General features: G+C 42.1%; 1 protein-coding gene across 1 annotated transcript; it reads right to left on the bottom strand.

Annotated features, from left to right (window-relative positions):
- Positions 1–543: 543 nt before the first annotated feature.
- klf3 (Kruppel-like factor 3 (basic)) lies at positions 544–18,282 on the bottom strand. The gene is made up of 6 exons (XM_050044497.1): positions 17,993–18,282; positions 8,222–8,282; positions 7,212–7,758; positions 5,729–5,855; positions 3,611–3,777; positions 544–2,671 (listed from the first exon to the last, which is right to left on the bottom strand). The coding sequence occupies exons 2-6, from the start codon at positions 8,261–8,263 to the stop codon at positions 2,490–2,492; spliced, it is 1,065 nt and encodes a 354-aa protein (XP_049900454.1). The 5' UTR covers positions 8,264–8,282; positions 17,993–18,282; the 3' UTR covers positions 544–2,489.
- Positions 18,283–21,045: the final 2,763 nt, after the last annotated feature.

Genomic DNA, 21,045 nt, shown 5'->3' with positions numbered 1-21,045 from the left:
GTGTAGTTCTAGACTCTTGCCTTTCCTCTTCTCTCCTACTACTGACACGCCCTTCTTCTCTCCTTTTTCAACTAACATTAGTCCAATTTCCACTGGCACCCTGTAGGTCAACAGCAACCCGGCCTCGGCCGATCCATTATGGCAGTCATATTCGTGATTTCCATGTTTGTCTTTTTAAGACCTGTAAAGTGTGCTGAGACCATGGATTACCAGTATAATATTTCTCTGTCTTTTTTTTTTAGCTCTTATGGTGCATCTGGGATCAAGACTCAAATAAGGTTTTTTTAGCACTTTAAATAAGCTGCTGTTGAAGTTAGTGAAAAAACCCCAAATATAAATATTAAATTTATAGCGTTATGAACCTGAAAAAAGAGGAAATATCCAAATTTGAGAAACTTGTGCTAGCAAATGTTTGGCATTTTTTGTGATAAATAACTAAAATGATTAAATTAAAAATCTTCTGTCATTCAGCTACTCTACAAACATCTCTGTCAACAGTTTCAGCACAAATACACACATAAATAAGGCACAGCACTCCATTCTGCAAATATTATCAATAAGTTTATTAAGTGGTATGAATATTCTGTCTTAAAATAAATGCAAAATTGCAGAACCTGTACAGTTATATGTTCACAGTTTAACATGTTCCCTTTGAATTGCCAACGTTTAGATTAAAAAGAGATAGGGTTTATTATAGACACGACATTATAGAAATGTATAATATCCATTATTATGAGAGTATCATAATATCATGCTTAATAAAAAAAAACCTTTAATTGCCCTTTCAGTCTAATAATCAATTATAAAATATATATATATATTACAACTTATATTTGCAGAAATACAAAAAACATGTACAAGCAAAAAACCGCAAAGAGAATCCAGGGGCAGGATGCAGATCAGTTGAGCCGCTACATTCGGTATGTGTTTGTGTGTGTGCACATGTAAATAAACGAAAGGGTCACACTTTCCTCTGGTATTACATGACTGGAAAATGACAAGACACCTGTTATATTTTTCCGATCAAACTGACCAGCAGATGTATGAATAGAAAAAACTGATGTGATTAGAAAATATTTGGCTTTGGGAATGTTTTATATATATATATATATATTTATATATAAAGTGCACATTGGAGGCATGTACAAAGACGCTATAAACAAAACTACTTTGTTCTCCAGAAGCTGTAAAAACAAACTTGTGCTCTAAAGTTGTGATGGTGTGAAAAATTTGATGGCGTAGTAGAAGAATATATCTTATGACCTTCGATTTAGAAAACTATTGAATTAAATGTTACTTTCGTTTATATGATATATCCTATGTGGCGGGCTGGAATAAAAACCCATCTGCTCCTAATAAACAAAAATCAAAGAGCAAATGTCCCTGCTTTGCACTTTGTATTTGTCCCATATAAAAGTGTCATACAATAAAAAAGGCTACCATGGTGTCACATCACAAACCAACCATTAGTTCATATAGATACATAAACTTGATATAAGACATGAGACATTTCATTGCTTCAACCTTTAAACCAACCAAGTGGTGTCTTTTCCTCACTGACACAATAATGCCCCTGTGCAGCAACTTTCACATTTCTGAATGAAAACATAAAAAACACTTCACTCCAACAATGATCGAGACCCACAGTCCCCACTTTGTTTTCAACCCAAATACCAAAAGCACACCAGACCGAGGCTGCTTTTTTAAGTGCATGTTTTCTTGCTGTGTGTGCCGTTAAACGTGTGCATATATGTACAAGAAAAAGCAAGCATTAGCTACCTGTTGTGTTGTTTTTTTGTAAAGTCACTTCATGATGTAAGCTTGTAGAGGCAGATGAGGTGTGTGGTGTTTAAATGTGGCGGTCCATGAAGGTGGAGTTAGCGTTATGTCACAGGTAGCTGCGCTGATGAGAGAAAGCTGATGTATGACACGATGCACAGTAGGTGTGATACGATACATTCTGGAAAGTTTCACATTATATTGGCCTAGCTAGCAAATAACGTGTGTGAGTTTAAGTCCATAATCTTTACTTGAATGCATGCAGAGAAATGAGAGCTGATGTTGCAAAGAGAAGCTTGAGCATGCCACATGAGCGGGTGTCACTGCTGTTTGGTTCCGTGGACAGAAGAGGGCGCTGCTCTCAGGCCAGCTGAGATGCTGCAGCCTCTTTCTTAAAAAAGTGTCTGGACCTTCCACAGCTGATCAGAGGTGTGGTGCAACAACCTTATTTCTATTATTATGTCAAAATGAGCTGATGATATATCTGCAAACAAGATGGTGTTAGATGACTAATAGGCTGACACCAGCTCATATTCAGGCTAATGAGGTGAAAAAGTCTAAACTTGCACCCTGAGGAACATTTCCCCACTCCCCATCGGAGTCCAACGTGTAAGGCCAGCTCTTTAAAAGTCCCCCCCTCAAGTCAAAGTGGTACAGTCCAATGTATAACGCAGCACCAAGTTACTTTCAAGCTGCCCGGGTGGATGGTTTCACACCAGGAGGTGGCGTTTCTTGTGCAAAGCCAGGTGGTCAGAGCGGGAGAAGCTGCGTTCACAGTCGGGGCACTGAAACGGTTTGACTCCTGTGTGCTTGCGGAAGTGTCTCGTCAGCTCGTCTGAACGGGCAAACTTCCACGTGCAGCCTTCCCACATGCACTTGTAGGGTTTCTCACCTGTACATACAGAGAATAAAAAAGACAAGGGACTGTTAGTTATTTATGAGGGTAGAAGGGGTGGTGCAAAATGGGGATGGCATGTCAAATAATTTTTTGAAACACTGGGGAAGGATTTGTGCTTTTATTTTGGCTGAGAGAAGTGATATGCAACTTTAACTGGTTGTTTTTTGTAATTATTTAAACACCCTCTGAACCCCAAGGCTCACCAGCTGGTTTGAGAGGTAGTTTTCTTTGAAAAAATCAGAAGTACACATTCATCATAGCCAGAAACTGTAGAGGCAAAAATTGTCATTGGATTATCAAATTTCTGATGATTCTTGAACACAGCATGTGCAACTAGGATTCCATCAGGGCAAAAAAAAAACAAAAAAAAACAAATTGAGCTTAAAATACTAAAATTTGATCAAAATCACAGACTGTAAAACATGACGTCACTGACTGGTTTGTGGTTTGTGCTAGCTATGTGCACTATAGTGTGTGTGCATGCATATGTGTGATGTGCACGCTTTTTAATTTTTGCTGGATTTGTGTGGTAGAACCAGGTCAGGCAGCTTGTGTAACGATACGATTTGTAAAGAGGATCAGCATTTTGTTTGAGAATTTAGCTGTTTGTGTTGGTGATAACTCTCACTCGCTTGTTGCATTGACTCCAATATCTACATTTGGTCTAAATATTTAAAAAAAAATCTATCTATCTATCAACTATCTATCTATGAGTGTCACATATTTCCCCCCGTCACTCAGGGAGGCTCAAGTAAAAATATTCAGGGAAGGTCAAGATTGAAAAAAAATAAATAAATAAATAAACCAAAACAAAAAACAAAGTCAAACTCCAGCCATCCTCCTCCTCTAATAAGTAAAGAACATTCCCTAAGTGAAAATGCTTGTGATAGGTTAAAAAAGAAGTAAAGCTTGTGTGCGAATCAGGACTCTTACCGGTGTGTGTCCTGCGGTGTGCTTTGAGGTGGGAGCTCTTGGTGTACACTTTGTTGCAGCCACTGAAGTCACAGCGGTGAATTCGACGCTTTTTCAGTGTGTCCGGAGACTCAGCGGGGAGAGGATGCTTTGCACCTGAATGGACTATTACTGACGGGTTGTTACCCCTGAGAGAGACGCAGAAAGGAGAGCATTTATTAGATTTCATTGCTTCATGTGATTTGACCAGGAGAGGGAGGTAGTGTCACACTACAGCCGCCTCCTTCATGGTGTTGAAATCTAATGCAAGTTAAATTTGGTTGCAGTGACTCTGCGATGCAATAACAACTTCTACCAGTCAGGAAGTTGAAAAACACCTCCCGCCTTTTTCCAGTGTGCCACGCCTTTGCTTTGTCCTGTCACCTCTCTCATGTTTTCATTTAACCATTCAATGACTTAGTCGCTGGAATCTGATGACATGCAGCAGAAAATAATACAAACAAGTTCTAGAAGACCAAAAAGTGTGAAATAGTAGATGCAACTTTGCAACACACTTTCCGAACTCATACCCAACACCAATGAGCCCAAGAAGATAAGGTTTCTAATACTGCGCGCCTAGTGTGTGTGTGTGTGTGTGTGTGTGTGAGCTTTGTTTTCTCTGTGCAAAAGTACATTCAAGTCAAAGAATAATTAAGTAGAATACAAAAGAATAGAAGAGAATAGAGTAGAAAAGCAAAAATTTCAAATACTTAACAGTTAAAAAAAGAAAAGAAGGAGTTGTCTTTCCGCACATGTGTGTGTGTGTAGGGGTGTGTGTATGTGCGTGTGTGAGTGTGTGTAAGTGGCAGTTGAGAGCAGGTGTCGAGTGTTGAAATATGAATCCCTCACAGATCAGTTCTGCGTAAAGGAATGTGCAGAAAGTCCCCTGCGACACATGCACACACACACACACACACACACACACACTTAGGCTAACCCATCATTATTATACACATCGAGACGCTGAGCAAACTTGACCTCGTTCCTGAATACTTACAGTATATTTACATTGTTCTTGTGTTTTGAGAAAAGAGGTGATGACAGATAAACCCACACCCACTTCTTTTTTCTTAGGGTCCAATTATTTCACAGTCATCAAGGGTAACGACGGCCTGTGATGGTTACCGCCCTGACAACTACAGTAAAGGATGGGGCGGGGGGCAAGATAATACACTTCATTCACACACGAGCAAGAACTAACTGGCAGCATTCCCTGACTATTACACATGTAACCAACATGCAATTACTCCTCTGAGGTAAAAGCCGTTATTCTGTAGAAGAAGAACCTCTGGGAACGAAAACAGATGATGACCAGAGGTGAGGAGGAGGAGGAGGAGGAGGAGGAGGAAGCAGGAAGGAAAGAAGGAGTGGGAGATGCCGGACAATGAGCGCTACAATATACAGGAAGTGCTGAGTGAGGAGGGAGGGAGGGGAGGAGAAGGAAAGGAGAGATGGGAAGAGAGGAGGAGGGTGACAAGATCAAGATAGCTGATATGAGCGTGTGCGGCCGACGAGAATGTGATAAGAGAAGGAGCTGTAATGAGAAGTGTGGCTGATGGACATGACTGGAAATAAGCTAATAAAAGGCGCCGCATAGGAATGAGGAAATCTGACACACCCAACATACAATAGAGTCAGTGTGTTGTGTGTTCATGTGTCGGCCATGACAGTCATTGTGTTATTGGCCCTGTGTTATCTCTGTAATTTTTTTGTAATGTTGAGAGAATGTGTGAATCAAAGCATACAGAGCAGGGAGTTTGAGAGAGGGCACATGAGTAAAACTGAATGTGAGAAGTTATTTTTCTGTGCTTATGTGGATTCAAGCAAATAAATGTACTGAGCCCAAATTAAATCATTCTTTGGGTGATAATAATTTCGCTACAAAATTGTATCATCAAAATCATACATCAAACAACACCCAGCCCCACAGTCTTGGGGCTGCAGCTTAATTTTAAAGAGATCACAACAGGAACAGAGCAGGATCCGGTCAAAGCCTCTGAAAATTACTTCCATATAAAGTTAAAGGGGAAGCGCCGCAGCAGACAGTGAAACTTATGAAACTTCTGGTGCTTCTTTCAAAATCTGTATGAGTGTTCTCACCCGTATTCGTGTGGTATCCTGATAACTGATGATTTCATCTCGTGGCTCCTGTCGAGGTCATGGGCGAGCTCCAAGCGAGGCTCTGTTTTGATTGGCTTGTGCAGGTCGTGGGCGTCGCCACAGTGAACTGGGTAGATATAAATTACTGGTCAGTATGGTCAGTGCTGCGGCATGGTCAGGATTCATTCACATTAAGTAGTAGTAGTATGGATAGTATGGATTTTCTGAAGTGGGGTTGTATGAGGTACTTACTCAAAGTCAGTATATTACATACAATAGGTGTCAGTCGGCTCACCCCCAGTTTGGAGAAGCAGACTGGAGTACTGAAATGAGAGCTAAGCAATGTACTGCTGTGGACTGAGGAAGCAGCAAAACGTTTTTTAGCCACCTTAAAAAAATCCCATTTTTACCACTATCTGTCAGACAGCCCATTCCAACAGGGAAACCATTAACGTCCCCACCTATGCTCTCATCAAAGCCACCAAACAGTAATTTTGGCTCACTGAACACAGGAGCTGCTGGTTTACCCCTGCCATCAGTTAGTTTGTTTGTGTTATTATGTGACTTTTGTGACTGCTAACTCTTTTGAACGCCAAAGTCACTATAACACAAACAAAATAACTGATCGAGGCAGCGGTAGACCAACAGCTCCTGTTTCAGCAATTTCTGTTTTCCTCAATGGAGTCTGGCTTTCAAGAGAGCGATATAACGGCTTCAGGTCCCAATTAGAAATCACTGCCTGGCAACAACAAAAATTCTAAATATAGTGTGCACTTCAACTGATACTAATTTTTTGAGGTGGCTTTAGTACATTTTGTTGCTGACCCACACACAGCAGTGCACTGTTTAGCTTCTGTGATGGACTCAAGCCTGTTTCTCCATACTGGGAGGAGGCTGACTGACATCTACTGTGTGTAATACACTGACTAAATGAGTACCTCATACAACCCCTTTAAAAAAAATGCTAACTATTCCTTTAACACGGTTAATTTTTTGTCATGTCAGATATGAAACATATTCAGTCATGCTAACAGCATGTTTTGGTTTGTTTTGATGCTACAGCAGAAGTGCTTCTAGGGAAGGGCATATAATGTGAAATATGTCAGTGACATAATGTATTTTGTCATTGTCCGTTTGTATCAGATGTAGGAGACTCAGAGATAGTGACCTCTGTGAATCACAGAGACCTTCATTTGACCCCAGAAAACAGAACAAATTGAAAATAAAGCTTTCCTAAGAAACAAGAATCTGCTGAAACTGATATTCTGAAAACAGAGGAAATGAAAACTTCCTCATTGAGCTATTACTCTTATTTGGAGAAAGATGAAGCCTGCAGTTGTACACTGATGTATAACTGTCATGATCCTTCCTGTTTTGTTTTTTTTAATTATTAGCAACACATACAGTATATCATGTTAATAAAGCTCAAATCAACTTTAAAAATAGAAGCTGAATTAAATTAAAATAATGAATGAAGCTTCACCTGACTTATGCTCCCTGCTTCGATGATGGTCGTCGTCACTGGCGACAGGTGGGCTCACCATTATGGGCTGATGCAGGTGGAGAGGCGAGGGGTAGAGGACAGACAGAGGCACCATGACTGGAGACACCATGACCCCCGACCCCTGGATGACTCCGGATCCCGAGCCGATCAGAGGACCCACCATGGTGGGGTAAGGAAGTGAGGAAGTGGGAGGCGGGAGAGCGTGGGAGGGCGAGGAGCGCAGCTGGGAGTGTGGGGGGGAGCAGCGCGGGGAGGCACGGCTCGCTGAGCTGTAGGGGGAAGGCGGGGAGCTGCGTGAGGAGGCCGGGGAGGAGGCGGAGGAGCAGGGAGGGGAGGAGGAAGAGGAGGTGGAGGAGGAACGTTTGCTGACTGACAGGTCCACTGGCTCCAGTTGGGTGTGTGTGGGGTTGGTGGGGGTGTGGGACTGAGTGAAGGTGTGCATGTGCGTGGGGTGGTAGAGGTGGGCGGGATGGGAGAAGATTACTCCGTATGGCTCCGGGGTTTTCACTAACGAAGAGTAGAATGACTGTGAGAGAGAAAGGGAGGATGCAGAAGAAGGAAGCAGAGGAGGGAGACAAAAGAGCAGTTAAAAATTTCCGTCCTGCGCTGAATAACACGGAAAACATGTTTCTGCCACACAAACAACTACAGCCAGCCAAAAAACTTTAACCCAGCTCTGGTTGGGAGCGGATAACTGTTATGTCTCAGAGTACAGTGTGTCTGTGTGTGTGTTCATTAGCCTGCTGCCTGGCAGTGTTTGTACCCATTGTATGCAAATGTCCACTGTACAGCAGCCTGTTTGTCCAGGAAGAGATGGAATGTGGGAACCAGTTTGTCTAGACATGTAGCAGGAGTGTGTGTGTAGGTCAGAGTTACAATATGGCATCAAAAACATGTTTTGCATGATGGGAGCGCGGACACACACACACACACACATACACACACACATATAGCACCGAAAGCTACATTTACACAATCACATGTCTTACCGTCTCCATGTCTGTCTTCAGAGGGTAGTCATACATCAGCATGGCTGCACAGGCCAGGCTCCTACAAAATAAAGGCATACAGCCATCAGTATTGACATTTAACACATTATAACACATTTACGCACTAATTTATTCTATAATTTATTTTTATAGATACTTTACTCAAACTAAAAAAAACTGATGGTCCAGTGATTCCCAACCTAGGGGTCGAGCCCCTCCAAAGGGCCACAAAATAAATCTCAGGGGTCGTGAGATGATTAATGGGGTCAAAGAAAGAAAGAATATACTTCTGCTATAAATCTGGATTCATATTTTAGACTTTTCTCTAACCTTTGCCTTTTCTGTGTGAAGTAGTGGCCATATTTTACATCTTTGGGCCTCAAAACTGTTGTTTAAATGAAACCATGTGAGAGGTTTTGAGGGGAAGTGTCTCTTTGGTGGAACAGCCAACAACTCATACAGATGTCTGAAACGTGACAAGGGGCCTCAGCTAGACTCTGCTTTTTTTGTCGGTGGTCAAAAGCCAAAAAAAAGGTTGGGAAGCAATGTTAAATATGAATATGAAAAGAAACTATAGCTGTCAGATAAGTGTAGTGCAGTACAATATTACCCTCTGGGACAAGAATAAAATGGCAGAAAATGGAAATACTCAAGTAAAGTACCTTAAAATTGTATTGAAGTACCATATTTGAGTAAATGTCTGTAACCCTGTTCATTTGTCATATTTTCATCTCTAACTGTACAATACCATCAACAGTTTATAAGATGATCTCATTTTCAAGGCAGGAGAAGAAACAGTAAAACTGCAAGACAACTTGTATGGACTCACACACACTCGCACACCCATGGACACACACACACACGTCTTTGAGAGGCGATGAAAAGTAAATCACGTAAATTAGAGGGAAAGGCTAGACAAGGGTCTGTACTTAAGTATAGGTTTCTGAAATGTGTTTGTAGTGTGTGTGTGTGTGTGTGTGTGTGTGTGTGTGTGTGTGTGTGTGTGTGTGTGTGTGTGTGAGCGCTGTCGACCTCACTTCCAGTTAATCACATCAGACAATAGCCATCATCTTTTTTCTGTCACATTTTACACACCTTCTCCTCCTCTCTACTTTCTACTTCAAACCAGAAGCTCCTCTCACTCCCACTGTCCATCTTGTCTGGTGTCTGGCAGACCGTTTTATGACACTACGAGACATTTTCAGGTGTGATGTGGCTAAAAACTACCCAGTGTCGAAGACTAGACAGTGATACCTCACACATTTCAGGCACACACATATACACACACACACCACCTATAAAGGTCTGTCAAGTGTTTGGATCACAAGCGTGTGAGGTTTCAAAGGTGGTTCCAGTTACTTTGGCTTTGAATGGCCAGGTGCAGCTGCAATGACTCTGTGTTTGTGCCTAAACGAGAGTGTTTATGAGTGTGATTGTGTGTGTGTGTGTGTGTGTGTGTGTGTGTTCACCGGTGCATTAAGAGGCAACATGAACTGTCAAAGAATGTACCCTGAGGGAGTCTGTGTGTGTGTGACCTGATTAAAGTCCACAGTCTGGAGACAAGCTAGCCTTTAATTATTAACAAATGGGCAAGAACACAGGCCATCACACCCCAGCACACACACAAGCACACACACACACACACACACACACACAGAGTCCAGATGGGGAACAGACCAATAGGGGAGCAGGATGCTCGCTCACTGGGTCAGGAAGGGTGTGAACATGACGACTGAAGTCTCACCCTTCGCCCGGCTCCATAGAGACAAAGAGACTGCAGTCAGGTGGGGCCTGTGTGTGTGTGTGTGTGTGTGTGTGTGTGTGTGTACATATGTCTTTGAGGGTGTGTTTTCTAATCCGGGTTTGTATTGTTTTGTAGTTCAACTAGAGGTCAAGCAGTTGCGCTATTGTGGTTGTGAACTACACAGAGTGGCGGAAATAAGAGCAGAAGCAGAAACAGATAGATCACAAAACAGAAAAAGGACAAAAGAGTGAGTGTACAGTGAACACTAAGTTCAGCGTACAGGTATACGAATACAAGAAATTTAAAATGTCCAATAAACTGGATTTTAAAAATCACTGGCCATTGTGGAAGTCCCCACATCCTGTCTCTCTCTCGTGTTCATATCAAAATATTTCCCCTCTGCTACTTAAAAAACAGCGTTGCAGTGGGTACTCGCACTGAAAGCGTTCTGCAAGAGACACATCTCTGACTCACATTTGCAAACAAGGAGACACGGTGTCTCTGATGGAAAGCACCAGATACAGGTCCAAATGATATAATCACAGCTTCCAGCCCAAGGTCCAACATGTATGGCTGCTACTAACCATTGTTATCCTTTAATCTGTCAATCATTTTTTCAGATTAATTCTTTTGTGTGCAAAATGTCAGAAATGTCCAGTTCCCACAGTCCAAGGTACGGACATCCAATGACATCTTCAAATATTTGTTCTGCCTGAGCAGAGCCCAAAGTTGTTAAGTAACACTTTACTTTTAAGGTCCAGTGTGAAGGATTTAGGGGCATTAATTGGCAGAAATGGAGTATAATATAATACGTATGTTTAGTTTATAACCACCAAAAAATCTGAATCATTAGCTATGTTTCCATCCAAAAGTGATTCAAATCATTGGGAAATGCGCATTGAAAGAAATATGAATCCTGTGTGTTTCCATTAAATGTACGGACTTTGGTGAAAACTACGAACTCCTGTGAGTTTTCCGCAGAACTGGAAACAAAACAAGTCTCGCATTCTTCTTCTTCTATGTTTTCTGGCGGTTGGCAACCAGCTTGTAAATGCATTACCGCCTTCCCGACCCGGAGTGTGGATATCACCATGGAGAGAGGTGCGCTACGTCAGACTTAATTTGAACATAACTGTTTCCATCCCCCGTTTTGCGAATCAACATTTTTTTTAATCAACCAAAACCCAGCTAAAGCGAGCGTATTTTAGTTTGTGCGAATCAGGGGATTTTAATTTGAATTTTGGCGTTTCTATCATAATTTTCTGATGCGATACTTCTAGATGCGCATCTAAACAGGCTGATGGAAACATGGCTATTGTGTTTTTGTTACCTTAGAATGAGACGTTTGTATCTGCATAAGGAATGGATCCTTGTCTATGCCCACCATAGTTGGCAGCCCAGCCAAGAGCATTCAAAAAACAACAATTTTTTTTTTTTTTTTAACATGAAACTGCTTTATTCAGTGTTTTCACTGGTTTTCATCACCTGGTCCATTTGTCTTGGAAAGGAAGAGACCTCTGCAGATAATTCGGTTCCTGCTAAAAACCTCCTGAACAATGAATGGTGAAGGAATTCTGACTGGGAGAAGTTTCAGCTGGTTGCAATCTGCAATCCTCACCGCTAGATGCCACTAAATCCCCCCAAATCTTACGTGCTGAACCTCTGAAAAGCAACATAGCCTACAGCGACTGGTAGAGGTGGAGCGAAATATCTGTGCAGGCGTGGTTCTCTAAATCTGAGAAAATACTTCACATCACTTCAGATGACACCAGAGGCGATCACATCACTAGTTAGCAAATCCTCACATTGGCAAAGCTTAAAACAAGCACTTGACATTTTTTTATAAACAATTTTAACAAATAATCAATTTTCAAAATTGTATGCAATGGATGCAATTTGTTTTCTTATGCCATGTCCTTGCAATGAGTGCAGTTCATTCCTCTGAATAGCCGCCATTTGTGTGCACACAGCAGTTTTTCCCTTCTTTGCCTCTAGGTGGCAACATCAACATTTCTTACACTGCTGCTGCCATTACTTTTCTTTGCCAAAAGTGGCACGTGTTGGCAAATGTGTCGAACCAATCTCAAAATGTCGAAACATCTCCCTCTGGTAGAGAATTTGTAGCCTGATAAACAGAAATGTGTAACTGCAAGTATATGAGTCATAAGCCAGTTTGATAAGGTGCTGTGTGTGTGAACAAAAAAAAAGAAACACCCATCAAAAACAAACACATTTGAGAACTCAGACATGAGTGACTCAGCATCTTCTTTCAACTCTAAAATGCAAATTACCTTGTCACTGCAGGGCTCAGCTGGAGGGAGATTTACAGTTACATGTGTGTTCCTGTGAACACTCACTTGTATCTGCACAGTACATGCACATGCACATACCATATGTGTTCACATGCTCAACAAAATGGGCTTCATCAGTTATCTGATGAAGACTCTAGCAAAGCCCTGCAGCACGCGTACATTAAAATCCTCGAAAGAACATACCATTCTTCTCAGAGTTCACCTGTCATGCAATATTTCCTCTCACAGGCCTGCTCACATGGAGGTGAAGGTGATTTATGTAGTCTGAGACAAACACTTACGTTCAGTGGGCTAAATCTGCTTGTCATTGGTCTGGGGCAATTTGGGTGACAGAGATCTGGGTCATATAACAACAGCAGCAGATAATTAATGTTGTTTTGTTTTAATCTGCATGGAGGTGTACGCCAGGTGGTTTGGGTTTACCACTGAACAGAGGTTATCAGGCAATGTGTGACAGCAGGATGGTGAGAGGGAGAGCGTCTTTGTAAAAAAGACAAACTTTCCCCCGGGGTGTATCATAACAGAATAAATACAATGAGACACCGAAAGTTAAGACAATCACAGGAAAGAAATTTAATTGAGCGGTGCAGCGTCTGTCTCTGTAAACCTCCGCAAACCATACAGCCTCAAGAGAGGAAAGACAATCTGGAGCTGGAGCTTGTTGATTTGTGTACAAATCAGTGCTGCATTAAGAGCTTATTAATAGATTAATCGAGTCATTTACAGAAAATTAATCAGCAGCAACTACTTTGATAATTTGTTAATCCTTCACATCATTTTTAAACCAAAATACCAAACATTCCCTCGTGTAAGTTTCTAAACTGTAAGAATTTGCTACTTTTCTTTGCCTTGTGTGACCGTTAGTTGAATTGAATAGACCTTGTAAATAATCAACCCAACTGGCAGAATAAATGTTGGCATTGTGCATTACTGTAAACTATGAATACGTTACATTTGTATGATATTTTGAAGCGGATACACTGAAACGTTACATTTCTAATGTTTCAACAAAGCTGGAGTCAATATGTGGTTAGGTTTGGGCACAAAAACTACTTGATTATGGTTAGAAAAAGATCATATATTGGCTTAAAATACCCGTTTCTGGTGGCACAATGTCGGCAGGAAAGGAAGCAATGCCTTGGTAAAAAAAACAACTGTTTTTTATGGCACCATCCTATCAGGAAATGCAGCAATATCTTGGCAAAAAAACAACCCCTTTCATGGCACCATCCTGACAGGAAATGCAGTGATGTCTCGGTAAAAAACAACAGCTTTTCGTGACCTATCTCTACTGGAAAAACAGCAACAGGTTGTCACAAACAGCCTGTTTGGTCTCTTAAAGCGACTGAAAGATGCAGATTTTGTTGTTGGTCTCGAACACTGGTACGTAGTGGTTTGCAGCTTGCAGGTATCTCGCCAAGGCGTCACACCATCCACCATCCCCTCCACCTCACGGTGATAACATCTGCTCATATACTATGTCAGTTTAGACACACTGATATGATAAGAACAAAACATTCAAATGTTTGCAGAAATGTACAATCCCAACATTTTCTTCAGATGACTCGGCTGAATTAATACTTCACTTGAGAACAAAATCTACAGATTAACTGATAATAAAAATAATCATTGGTTGCAGCAGTAGTTGCACTGATCCTCTGACAGACTGAGGTGTGCAACAGGTCTCATGGAACTGATGAAGGGCAACAACCTACTTCTGCCAGATGGAAATCAGACAGCTGTTGCACCTCTGCGTTATCAGAGCATTCCCATTTTCAGATGTAAAATCACATACTGTGACATGAAGGAACCGGCGTGTGCTGCACCTTTTTGGTAAACAAGCAGCCCTACCTTGAGTTGTTGGGGAGTTTTTCCTCCCTGTGCGCTCTACATGTGGGTGTGTGTTTGTGCATGTCAAGTGTGGTCTGCAAATATTGTCCTTCTAGGTCAGTAGAGCTACTGTGTACTCAACCCCAACCCACTCAGCAAACACTTCCTACACCCCTCTCTCCACCCTTGGACTCCGTTCTTCTCCACCTCTTCTTCACTCGCTCCTCAGCAATCATTCACGTCTTTACTACTGTATTTATCTGAACCGCACACCACCCCGCACTCTTTTTCTCTCCCTCTCCATGAATGATATAAAACAACATGACTGAAGGGGAAAATATTGTGGCTTGGAGTCCCTAGCTACTGACTCAACCACACACACACACACACACACACACATGCACTTACACACACTCACAGCCGCACACCAAGTTTCTGCTAGCTCGACAGAATACACACACTAAATCACTAAAGGGCTAAATTATTACAGACACGCACACATGCTCTAACAGACACAGACACTAACGGGGCTGCACACGCACATGCACACAACACACACACACACACACACACACCCTCTAATGGCAACAGGCTGGAGATGATGAGATCACCAGAGAGACCAGAAACCTCCAGACAACAGCTTTGTCCAAGAACACGCCGCAATAGACACACACACACACTTACAGCCTTCAGTTCGCTGCCTCTGACTCTTTTCCTTGTCTTTCTTGTCTTTACCACCTCTTTTACCCTGCCAGTCTCACCTCATGTTAGCCCCCTGCTGTCCCCCACCACGCCTGTCACTTTGATCACCAATCGCCTGACTCACTCACACTCACTTCATCGCTCGCAGTGTAGAACTTCATGTACATACTGTAGCTTGACTCACACCTTGTTACCTATTTACACCCCTCAGGGAATGCACTGGGTATTATTGACCTCACCTCTGATGTAGTTTCTTCTCCTGTTGCCCTCGACTACTTTAAATTTACCCCGTCTTTAAAGCCCTCACCCCCTACTGTACCTCCCTGCTTCCCAATTTCAACCCCTTACCTCACTTCCTACCCCTGACTCCCCTGATAATGCCTCATATGCTCTGACTTTGACTCCTCTCACTTTACGGGCCCCTGCCGAAGCCCCCATCCTCTTATTTTGGCTTCCTATTCCTTCATCTGAGCTGCCTAGCACCCCCCCNCCTCTCTACTCCTCTCCAGCAGACTGTGGGGCTGCAGGCCTGCAGACCTCGGGGGGAAGCCAGAGGGGGCCGTCAGCAGGGGAGAGGAAACAGGATCCATCATCACACACATCCACACACAAGCACACACACACATTTAAAGACACACCGGAGTTGACATAAGGTTTAAACACTGACACACACACACACACACACGTGTACACACCTTAAACTGTACTTGTCAAAGACAGCAAAGTTTTGAGGCTTTCCAGACAACTGAGGACAGAGAGAAGGAGAGGGGCTGCCAGAGAGAAGGAAAGAAGGAGAAGCGGAAGCCCTCAGAGTTTAGTCCGACTGTTATTATTTCCACACTGCGTGATGGGTCGGGGGGTGTAAAGAAGAGAAGGAGGAGGAGGAGGAGGAGGAGGAGAGTGAAGCCAAATGGGGGGTGCTGCTGCAGGGGGCCTGCGGTTTCCTGTCTGACACACACACACACACACACTGCACCTCCCTACCCGAAGAATGAGAGGAGAGAGTGGAGGGGGGGGGATAGAAGGAGAGAAAGGGCAAAGAAAACAGCCGCTCTGACCAAACTATGTCAAAATGGAAGTGGAAAGAACAAGGCAGAGACAGAAACGGGGAAGAAAACGAAGTGGGTTTCAACCAAAATATGACAAAACTTCAATGGACCTCAAACATGGGGAGGGGGGCTGGGGGTTAGAAAGAGCTACACAGTCACAGTGGCTCAATCCAGTGGTTTAAAAGCGGTAACAGACACACCGCACCAATGTGTGTGTATGTGTGTGTGTGTGTGTGCTTTTACATGGCTGTGTGTGTGCGTGCATGTGCTGGCACGCATGTGAAGTTGTGTAACGAGTTACAGCTTTTTACGTTTATGGCTGTCTGTTGACCACGGTGGCCTTATTCCCTTAACTTCTAATGAAGAATCACCAACTCTTCAGCAGCAGGGGTTTAATGTTTAGCCCTAATGTTCCCTAGGACATGCCCTTTGAGCAGTGTGTGTGCGCATTTTGTTCCACCAGATAACATCAGCATGTTGATTCAGGAAAAAAAAGGCGTAGGGGTGGGTGGGGTATTTGGGGCGTGTGTGCATAAATAAGTGTGTGTCTGCTCTAATGAGACACAAATAAATAAGAAACAAATGAAAAGAAAGGTCAGCTCATCTTCTTCTTTTGGAAACTTTTCTAGAGCAAATGAAAAGTGTTAAGTAAGAGAGAGAGAGAAAGAGAAAGAAAGAGGTCGCCCTCATTCCACCCGTCCACCCCCCACATCCACATCCCTCTCTCCTCCCTTCTTTCTCTCCCTCTCTCTCTCACTCCAGGCTCTAAACAGGATAAGGGCTTCATATGCCAAGTGGAATGTGTGACGCAAGCCTCAGCCTTGAAACAAAGCACAGGAAACAGGGAGAGACAGAGACGGAGAAACACACACACACACACACACACATAGAGAGAGAGAAAGAAAGAGAGAGGTGTGTGTATTATATAGGATGCAGTGAAACCAGAGGTAAGACAAAGAAGCTCAGGTGTGACTGACTGAACACACACACACACACACACCTGTCACATATGCTCCGTGTGAGTGTGTAACACTGCACTCAGCTCTGACACCACGCAGCCACACTGAGGGTTATCTCTCACACAAGCTCCAGCATCATATTCAGCCTGGCTGTCAATACGATCTACAGCTGGAGCCTCAATCAATCAATTAATCAATGAGTAGAGTAACAGTAAAGCGAAAACAGTTTTGGAGATCAATGAATCATTTCAGTTGTTTAATCAAGAAAAAATGGCAAATTCTTGCTGATTACAGTGCCTTAAATGTGACATTTTGGGGCTCCTGTGTATTTTTTATTATTTTAAATGAAATATCTTTAAATTTTGGGACAAAATAAGATACTTAAATGTGTCACCTTGGGCTCTCAGAATTTGTAATAGACCAGTTTTCCTTTTTCTTTACATTTCTATAACAAAACTACACATCTCTTGATGAGGACAAATCGAACATCATCTAAGGCCTTTAACTGATCACACTGATTTTAATGTCTGTACCAAATCTCTAAACCTGTTGTAAACTAGATCAAAATCACACACTGTGCGGTCACAGGATATGTCATTAACACTGAAGAAAAAGAGCGGAACCAGCTCCACAGACGGAGACACATCACTATAAATGAGTCTTTCTTCCTTCCTCACAAGCCTATACTGGACCCAGTTTCAAACATTTTAATTAATCAAACCACACTATGCTCTATAAAAGGCTGTAAAGGCTATAAATAGCAGAGTCTCCGCTGCCTGACTGTCGGGTTACATCAGTTATCAGCCACTGTTCAGACCATTAGCCGACTGCCAATCTTTTTCTTTATTTTAACAGCAACAGATGTGCCACAAAATCAAGAAACTGCTATAAAAACAACTTCATTAACTAATGAGGCTGATGAACCAAACACAGGCAGCCGGATCTTATTAAAAAAAGACCCACAACTCTGAATTAAGGACTTTTTTTTCTTCCCCACAATAAAGTCTGCTTTATTACAACACATCATCTACTGCCACATCTAACCTTTAAGAGACCGCGCAGCAATTACAGGCTTCACCACAGCACATCCGAGAGGAAATAAGAGCAGGGTGCCGGGGTCACCGTCTCTAAGTGGCCACAGCAACATCAGAGGGAGATCACGGTGTCAAACTTACTTCTCAGATGGTTTGTACAGATCTATTCCAGGAGGGCAGACGGTAGTTTCACAGCTGCCTTGCTGAACGGCAGAGGCTCCCTCAGAAACTCTATTGAGGCAACTCCGGTGAAAAAGTGACGCAGGCGACGATCGGCAGCGCTCCGCTGTGTCACTGACATGAGAGAAAAAACAAGAGTCCACTGATCGATGGCTCCACAAAACTTCCCGAAGTTACGAAACTCCCTGTCTCTTTCTCTCTATCTGTGTGTGTGTGTCTCTCTCTCTCCGGTTTTGTCGTTTAGAAACTGTTGCTGTCACATGATCCGGTCTGTCTGTCTGTTGTCCATGGGGTCGGGCCGCTGGGCGGGACCGGGGCGGGGTGGTCCAGTTCGTGTGTGTGCGTGTGTGTGTGTGGGGTTGGGTGTGTAGACCTATATGTTGCAATATTCTTTTCAAGTGTGAAGACAACAGAGGTGGAGGAAGTAAAGCTTCTTTTACTTAGGCTACAGGAAAAGCAATAGCAAGAACAGTTTTACTACAAAAAGATAGAAATATGACAATGAAGACATGTGAAGTAAAAGTCCTGCATTTTACTTGAACCATACTCCCTGTGCAGAATGGCCCATTTCAGAAAATATAGTATTTTGACTTGATTACAATTATGCATCAATGTGCGTGCATCACTCTGTTGTCCAACTGGTGAAGTAGGCTACAACACAGTTTTGCCTTCAACATTAACTTGGATGCACGATAATATCGGCACGTCATCAGTAATTGCCGATAGTGGCTTTAAAATTAACTTTCAAAATCAGCCAACATGCTTTATCTTATTTTGCACATTGAATGAATATAACATACATTAAAAAGCATTCTATTTCATGTCTCCATCTGCTGGTGGGCCATCAGGATAAGAGTATGCATGCATAATATCTTAATTTCCCTGCAAAAGAGACTTGGTGATAACTAAAATTAGGTGGGGAATTAAGTGGATATATCGATATCAGTTATCGGCCAAACAAGTTGTTACATATATCAGCATATTGGATATCTGCAAAAAAATCCAATATCGTGCCTCCCTATTTATTTGTTGCTTATATTTTGTAGGCTTGTACTGATCGTAATCTGCAAAGTAACCAGTAGCCTAACTAAAGTGATCAAATGCATGTAGTGAAATAAAACATATAATATTCCCTCTGAATTATACTGGAGTACAATAAGGCCTATATAAAGTAGCAGAAAATTGAAATAGGGGAGACCAGGGTGGGTGTACCATGGGATATTTGTAACCAGGCCCCCAGGAAATCTCCCTGCAGCTAATCTTTCCCAGTGGCCACTATTAGTATTGCAGCATAAAAATCCCTTGCTGCCCGAAAAGCATTTTCCCCACAGACCACCATTAAAAAAGAGACACCTGTAAAACTGTTGACAGGACGTTTCAAACTGCAAACATGGTCAGTTATGACTTTCTATTATGATTTTTTTTTATCCATTGGAACAAATAGGCACCATCTTGGCTTCTGGTATCATTATAAATCCATTGTTCTAACACTTTAAATTTCTCCAACCAGGAACAAGCTACAAATCATCTGATTCACTCTGCACATCCTTAGTTTAGTTCTTATTCCTCATGTGAGAAATTAGCACTCTGTGACCGACACAGTCAAGTTTTTAAGGAAAAAACTAATTCTGGGCCAAGAAAGTACATTTTTACTTCATTTTTTTTATAATATAATAACGTTTGCTGTTTGTAGTTAAGTCATCAAGCTTAAATCATGTTTATTATGTGTCTATGTAGATACCTTTCATGCAAGTTGTTAGCGCTAATGTTTTAGCTGTTGGCTGTAAGGTGAGCTGGTTTGTGTCTACAAGAGTCTTAGTTAGATGTAACAACATATGAAAAAATATAATTTCTGAGACTAAACCATGCATTTTCTATATATGTTACAGCTACACCATTTGATAGTAGACACATGTAACTAGGTTGTATCAAATTTTGAATGCACTGGCTTACAAGAGTCCCAAGATATAGACGGAAATGTGAAAAATGTTACAACAGTCCCTGCTCTCCCCTACTCAAGTAAAGTACAAGCTCTCAAAATTGTGGGCTACTTAAGTACAATACTTGAGTAAATGTAGCGTACCTCTGGAAGACAACAATTTGGAACTTTACAAGCCATTTTAGTTCTAATCTTCATCAACAGCAGCAACCTGCTATTATTGAAACTGCACAGTGTGCTTTGTGTGTAGTACTATATGAATTTATCTATTAACCTTGTGTGTTTGTGCCTGTGTTTGGATATGTGCCTGTGCATGTTTGTGTGTGTGTGTGTGTGTGTGTAGAGGGAAGAGGAAGGCCTGGGCGTGACAAGGAACAAACGCTTCCCACAAGGAACTGCATAACTGTTACAAGGGAGGGACAGACAATTATAGGGCGAAATGTAAAACAGATTATATAATTTAATGTGCAACACTTGTCATTCATCAAAATACTAATTTTTGATTGGCTTACAGGTGCACATTAAAAATTATGTTTCAGGACACTCCAAACACAGCTCCTGTCAACAGTTGGCAGTTTAACTATCACCGCTGATCTAAATACCCACGGTCTTTCAAAGTGCAGGCAACCATAGCAACAATATTTATGCCCCACCCTACATTTCCAGTGAAAGATCCATTAGGCAATATTTTTGGTATCAGCATTGAACTGAATGACTCCTTACATGAGTGTGAGCTACTAGCGAACCCACTGAGAATCAACGCCCAACTCTGCAGCTTATATTTGTGCTCGTAGCTTTTTTGACCATTGCTTTGGTTTTCCAGTGAGGCTGCATACTGTATGCACGTGTGTGCATGCTCACATTGTGTATGTCAGCTTTGTTATTTTACATATTATATCATTAGCTGCTAAGGTTAATTAACACAATGGTGACTTTCTGCACCCTCATGCTCAAAAATCAGTCCATGCATTTGTAACTGACATAACCACGGCGAAAACTGCTGACCAACTTTAAAAAATGAATCAGGATTTGCACACAGCCTCTGTATCTTATTAAGCCATGGTATACACTCTGA

Source organism: Epinephelus moara, chromosome 5 (genome assembly GCF_006386435.1).
Source record: "Epinephelus moara isolate mb chromosome 5, YSFRI_EMoa_1.0, whole genome shotgun sequence".
NCBI classification, from domain to species: Eukaryota; Metazoa; Chordata; class Actinopteri; order Perciformes; family Serranidae; genus Epinephelus; species Epinephelus moara.
The sequence above is the reverse complement of the archived record's forward strand: the minus strand, read 5'-3'. Positions and strand labels throughout refer to the sequence as shown.

Excerpts from the sequence above, each read along its gene's own strand:
- klf3 (XM_050044497.1), bottom strand. The coding sequence starts at position 8,263 with ATGCTGATGTATGACTACCCTCTGAAGACAGACATGGAGACG. Across the intron at positions 5,856-7,211 it reads AAGCAGGGAGCATAAGTCAG|TTCACTGTGGCGACGCCCAC; the intron begins GTGAAGCTTCAT and ends ATATCTACCCAG. Across the intron at positions 3,778-5,728 it reads AGGATACCACACGAATACGG|GGGTAACAACCCGTCAGTAA; the intron begins GTGAGAACACTC and ends CGTCTCTCTCAG.